Source organism: Filicampus tigris, chromosome 12 (assembly GCF_054856515.1).
Source record: "Filicampus tigris isolate MCC_2025a chromosome 12, RoL_Ftig_1.0, whole genome shotgun sequence".
Classification (NCBI taxonomy): Eukaryota; Metazoa; Chordata; class Actinopteri; order Syngnathiformes; family Syngnathidae; genus Filicampus; species Filicampus tigris.
The window spans coordinates 20,693,547-20,700,056 of record NC_141228.1 but is presented as its reverse complement, the minus strand read 5'-3'; the positions used below and the strand labels follow the sequence as shown (position 1 = coordinate 20,700,056).

At 40.8% G+C, this 6,510-nt stretch overlaps 1 protein-coding gene across 1 annotated transcript in view; it reads right to left on the bottom strand.

Annotated features, from left to right (window-relative positions):
• Positions 1 to 3,425: 3,425 nt before the first annotated feature.
• The window catches only part of ell (elongation factor RNA polymerase II), a 29,245-nt gene continuing 26,160 nt past the window's right edge, over positions 3,426 to 6,510 (bottom strand). The window contains exon 12 of the mRNA XM_086048049.1: positions 3,426 to 6,182. Coding sequence (XP_085904175.1) covers positions 6,078 to 6,182 — 105 coding nt within the window. The 3' untranslated portion in view covers positions 3,426 to 6,077. The remainder of the gene's footprint in view (positions 6,183 to 6,510) is intronic.

The following is a 6,510-nucleotide window of genomic DNA, read 5'->3' as shown; positions in this document are numbered from 1 at the left end:
TATAAACATTTTACAAATATGCAAGGTTACTTTAAAGGAAGAACGTCACTCGGCGACGAGTTAACGCGATCACGTGACAACATTGACACGTCACAAAGCTCAGCTGGATTGGCTTCTCTACCATCGGTACCATTCATAATCAATGACACATTTTCCAAGAATTCCAACGCACAATTTGGAACATTGGTGAGCATAACAGTATAGCACTGCAAAAAGACAAAACAAAATACTAAAACGTGTGTTTGGATAAGACTTTATTGATCCCACAGTAGGGAAATTCACTCTTATGTACCGTAATAACAATAAACAATAATAATAGTAATAATGATAGCTTTCATGAGACTCAAGGACTCTTAGAATTATAGAAAAATAGCCGAAATAAATGTTCCCGTGTCTTGCATGCACAGCTCTCATCACATCTGATTTCCCACTGGACTTAGGTCTGGGCTCTGGCTTGAGTTAAATCCAAAACTTCTACAGAAACCATTCTTTTGTTGTTTTTGCTGAAAGGCAAGCACTTGGACAAATCAAAGCAGAAATTGCAATATACTTCCACCCAAAATGAAAAAAAAAAACCAAACGTTTTTGTGGATGTTGGGCCTAAAAATGACACATATATATATATATATATATATATATATATAGTTATAACACACCACATCAAGTCACACCTCAAATGAAAACGCTTGACGAAGACTTCCCAGATATGTTACTAATTCCTTTGTCATTATGACATCATAACATACTGACACGAGCAGAATACCTTTTTTTTGGGGGGGGCGGAGTAAAGTCACCTATCACTCATTGTATTTAAATGACATGTATCCATTTGCAGCGAACCACATTGAGTCACACCTCAAATAAAAGTGCTTGATGAAGGCTTCGCAGATATCCAATCATTTTGTCAATAGTCCATCATGTGATGACATAATGGCCAATAAACACATTTTGCCATTTTGATGTCCCCAATCCCCACCTCGCGCTAAAGTCAAATCCGTTTCAACAGCACAATGTACGTCCTCCCACAAACATGTCATCGCGGTAACATGGTGGGCACCCTGTGGGCGACACAGCTAGTTAAATCCAGTCAGAATGTGTGGCTAATAAAAGCCAGGGAGGGAGAAGGAGGAGAGTTCCAGTGGCTTCCATATGTGTGTCAACATGTAACCGGTACTGTATAGCCGCTGTATGCTGGGGAGACATGGCGGCGTGCCATGATGAACCCACTGACCGCATCCCCCCCCGCCCCTCTCCCTCGGCCACGCTTGTCCTGCATGAGGCCAACTTCGGGATGCGAGCCAGTAGCAGCATAACACACGAGGCCAAGGCCAAGTGGAGCAACGGTGGCCATGTGGAATTCTGGGATGCTTCAACACAGTGTCGGATTACAGCTCGGGTCTCTCGCTGACTCTGGTGCAATGCCAAGGGATCCTCACTCAGTCATGTGATGCGTTTAAGATATTTGTAAAAGCTAAGGAGAAGTCAGGACTACATTCATAGAAAAAAAAAAAAAAAAAAAAAAAGTTGTTTTCCCCTCTCCTGAACACGGTGCAATCAACGCGTGTAATGAGCCTTGAAATGTTGTTGACATGTCAGGGGGAACCATGCAAAGTGTGGTAACACACTGTGGAAAAGATTTGGCTCGGGTTTGCTGCTTTCTAGTACAAAAACAAAGCTTGTCAGAAACTGAGCCAAGCCGGTAGAAAGGAGGAGTGTGCTGCCACCAAGGGGTCGAGATGGTTCAAATCACACCAAAGTATGAAAATACAGCTCATTTCTGGGAATACTTTGTTAAGTTTTTAGGACATTTTTCTTTCATTTTCGTAAATTCTATAGCCAATCCCAAGGGCACATGTAGACGGACAAGCGTTCACAATCACACGGACGCACAATTTAGAGTCTCCAATGAACCTAACACATGTTATTGGAATGTGGGGGAAGTCAGAAGAAGCCAAAGGAAAAGCTCACCTTGGAGAGCAGAGATTCAAACTACAACAAAGTGGTGCCAAAAAATTCATAAGAAATATAATCTGCGGTGTAATAAATGGCTTGACAAATCATTGAGCGCTCCTAAGTCACAACCTTCTGTCTATGATTGGTTGCTTTTCCTCGGACAGGGTGGTTTCCTGTCATGGCAAATCAAAGGCATGAGATGGAGCTGAGATGGCTGATTGTTTTTCCCACAGATCATATATATCATTTACTACTGTCAAGTTTTTCTTTTTTTAATTGCAAACTCATACTTTAACATGCTTTTTTTTTTTTTTTTAAATACAGCTCTTGTATTGGATGTTTGTGAATACAGCAGGTGTACAATGTGTGTAAAATGCAGAGCTGGGCATTTTACTACAAATTGAACATCCGTTATTCGTCATCCGTCTACAGCGCGGGTACCCTTCCGTTCTCTGTCATTCACCTGTTTTTCTAAGGGTAAAAAAATAAAAAATAGTATACACTATAGGCTGGTCCGCCTCTAATTTTAAACGGGCATCCGTCGGTGATTCCGCTGTATAAATAAAACTGCCATTATAAAAAAATTGGTGCAACAACAAATCAATATCGACCAAGTCAAAGTTGTTCTAAATTAAACATATGTTATTCCAGTTCTAAAATAAAAAAGTGTTCTAGGCTTAAACTTTTGCCAATTGTCATACAACAGAACCTAACAGCTGAATATACAGTAAAAATTCAAAATAACGTAAAACTACTCACCCCTTTGAAGGCACCTGACAGGCACGTAATGAGAGTGGACGGGAAGTTGTTTGCAGCAACTGCCACCTAGTGGCCTTTCATAGACATTGCTGGAATTAACAAGTGTCAATAGTAAGTACAGTACACAGTAGGGATGTAACGATTCATTCAAGCTCCGATTCGATTCTCAGTTCCCAATTTTCGATTCGATTTTTAAAAAATTGCTACCATGCTTGTCTCTGTGCACTAGTGTGGTTCTGCAGCCATCCACAAACGCAATATGCAATGATTTTTTGGAGCAAGCGCATAATTTGAGCTACACATTCAAAATGTGCTATGCATCTGGAATGAAAAAACGTTTCAAGACATCATTTTCTAGATGAATTTAATCATATTTTCGAATCGAGTTCTCGAATCGATTAATCGATTTTAAGTCGATTTTTGATTAATCGTTACATCCCTAGTACACAGTATTTACAGGCGCATCTGCTTGGCGATTGTGCTGCAGTAAAATATTTACTGAGCAGCTGGACCTTTTCCGATGCCACCATACATTCCATTTCCTGGAAAAAAAAATAGCTGAATCCAAATTTCAACGTATACATGAACTGCCATTTTTTTTCCCCACACTGTACATGCTTGACTGATTAGCAGGCCCGCATTGTGTTCATGCACACAACAAATTGTGTTGAGAATCAGACAGACGGCAATAACAAGGTTGGGAATTTGACCAATCAGGATTTCGAAATAATTTTTATTGAAACAAAAGATTTTCATTTCAGTCCCTTATGGTTTTCAAAAAGCGTGCTTTGGGTTTTAAGCGCTGACATTTCCAGACTCATCTGCCTCCCGAGTGACCCCAGCCCTCCCCCTTGTTTTTTTTTTTTTGCGTTGTTTTTTTTTTTTTTTTTCCTTTGCTTGTACATCAGCGAGACAAGAGAAGAGGGTGAGGAAAAAGAAAATGTATACAACAAAGTCCTTTTGGCACAATCACTCCTGCGTGGCTGAATATTCACTCACAATGGATTTTCTTCATGACCAGGACAGGTCAGTATGCAAACAGAAACAGTGCTGTAAATTCTCACATGAGGAAAGCACTTAAGGAAGGAGGAGGAAAAAAAAAAAAAAGTTCCGACAATGAGTTCAGTTGATCACATTGGAGCCGAGCTTGGATTTTTGTCAATCCTAACGCTCTGCCCCTGGTTAAAGATTGTTCATTCAGAAAGCATGCGCTCCAAGAACAACAACAACAAATATTCACTTGGACAAAAAAAAAAACCAAAAAAAAAAAAAAAAACACCCTCACAGATAACAGCAAGGTGAAGGAGGAAAAAGTGCTGATTTGTCATCTTCACATAAAGCAGGGGATCTTTTTCCCCATAAGGGGGGCTTTTGGGGTCGCTATAATAAATTTATGACAAAATAAGTGAGCATTTGTGGGCTTCTCATCATAGTTCCTCTGTTTTTTTTTAATTTTCTTAAACCTATGGGTTGCAGGTTTCCAAGCCCTTCCACCAAAGATCTCCATACTCTGTTGGCTGACTGATGGACAGGACTCGCTCTCCTGCGAGCTTGTCTGACATCAAGTTTTGGGGGCAAAAGGCAAAACGGGGGCAAACGTCTGTTGCAAAAGGAGGATGGCTTCATGTTAACAGTCGTGCGGACGCAACGTGAGCGGAAATGGAGATCTGACATACTAAAATGTATGATGATGATGATGATGATGATGATGATGATATGCTCTTCAAAAAAAAAAAAAAAAAAAAAAAAAGTTGTTGGGTGAAATTTCAGGATGAACCTAAAATGCACTAAAACCTCGGCAAAAGAACCTAAATTGACCTTTAAACTTCAACGCACATCAGCTGTTTCAGTACTTTTTCAACAACTTGCTGTTCTCTCACAAGGAGCAGAATGGGGGGAAAAAAAAAAAAAATCACAATACATTTATTTAGAATTGGAATTTAAACAGTCATGCTGTTCACATTTTGACATCATGAGACCACGACAACAAACAATTGAGGGTACAATTGTCAGTACCTTGTGTTGCCAAAGGGAAGCGACCCTCGGAAATAGAAATTTCAGCTCCGTATTAGAGTACACCAAGTTGCGCAAAAAGTGCTGGGATGCTCAACAGTTGGACACGTAATACAAAACTTCAAAAGGAGGTCAAGCTCACTTGTAAAGGTTCTGGTGAATTTTAGGTTCATTCTGAAATTTCCCCAAACAGCCGTAGGGCATTTGTGGAATAAATCTTTTCTAAAAGAGATTTCATCCATTTAAAGGGGAAGTCAACGCAAACAACAATATGTTCTATTGGATAAATCATTCGGATAAATATTGCGTTTGTGGAATAAGTGTTAATCCGCTCGTTTTTAGCCGTCTCCGGGGGCGGCCATTTTGTCTTCTGTCAAGTGAAGATGACATCACAACCGCTGACAACGACCAATCACGGCTCAGATTCAGAAAACAGGTCAGCCGCGATTGGCCGTCGTGAGCGGTTGTGATGTCATCTTCAGTCGACAGAAGTGACAAAATGGCCGCCCCCGGAGTTGGCTAAAAACGAGCGCACTGCTTAACTTATATTCCACAAACTTTCAACTAGTGAGCCTGCTGGGAACATATTCTTGACAAAAATGTTTGAGTTGACTTCCCCTTTTTAAAAAACAAAAAAAAAAAAAAAAAAAATGGGATCAGATGCTGTCTGTTGGACACCAGCGGTTTAGCGGCTCTCAAGCAATGACGAGACCTCGGCGCTTGAAAGCGCGCCCGTGAGTAAAGGGATGGGAGACTTGCGGAAAGCATGGCCTGCGACTCCATCGACCTGTGCGCGCGCTCTCCTTCGAGAGAGACGAAGAAGAATGAAGGGCAAAAAGGCAGCTTCTGAATCAAATACTGGCTGACGTTCAAAAAAAATGAGGAGGGATGGCCTTGAAAACGCGCTGATATCGGCCATCACTTGGAGGCGCTGAAAATAAATACATCTCAATAGATAGAAGGCGGGGAAGACTCTTTCATTTGTTTTTCCTTAACTTAAAACAAACATTTGGCCTGCACTTCCCAGTCTCAAAAGCAGGACAGACATCTCCTTGGAAAGAGGTGTTTTTTCTTTCTTTTTTTTTTTTTTAATTCCCTGATTCTTTCACATCTCACTAGAAGAAGCTGAGAGAGAAAAAAACAAAAACAAAACAGCCTCACGAGGCCTGGCAGCGAAAAAGTAAGGAGAGGACAAAGATTCCGCGTCCTTGTTCGAGTCCTCTCGTGAGCCTTTGGCCTAAATGAGAGCATCCGTGTCCAGAAGCAAAAAAAAAAAAAAAATAATAATAATATTCCAGAGTTTTTTTTTTTTTCTTTTTCCTTTTTCCACATCGAAATAAGTACTTTTACTTTCAGAGTTGCTGTTGATCGTACTCGCCGATGACTCTTTTGATATGTGCCAGTTTGTTGTGTAGATATTCACAGCGGTTCTTCTCTTGGCTATAGTGGGGATTGATCTGCAAGGCACAGAACGGGCATAATCAAAGCGCTGAAAACAAGTTGTCGACATGCAGTGGTACCTGGAGATAAGAGTTGAATTCATTCCGGGAACACGCTCTGAACACAAAACACTCATCGCAAATCGTCCCTATTGAAATCAATGCGATTGCCATTAATCCATTACAGCCCCCCCCCCCCCCCAAGTATTGTTCCGTTATCCGTCTACATGTGTTGCTTCGCCATTTGTGTTCAAACATACAGTGCTTAAAGGGATAATTATCACATCTTTGAAGCTGATGCTATTTTTGTAGCCCGTTGCTGGCGTTTTGCATTGTTTGTTAGCGT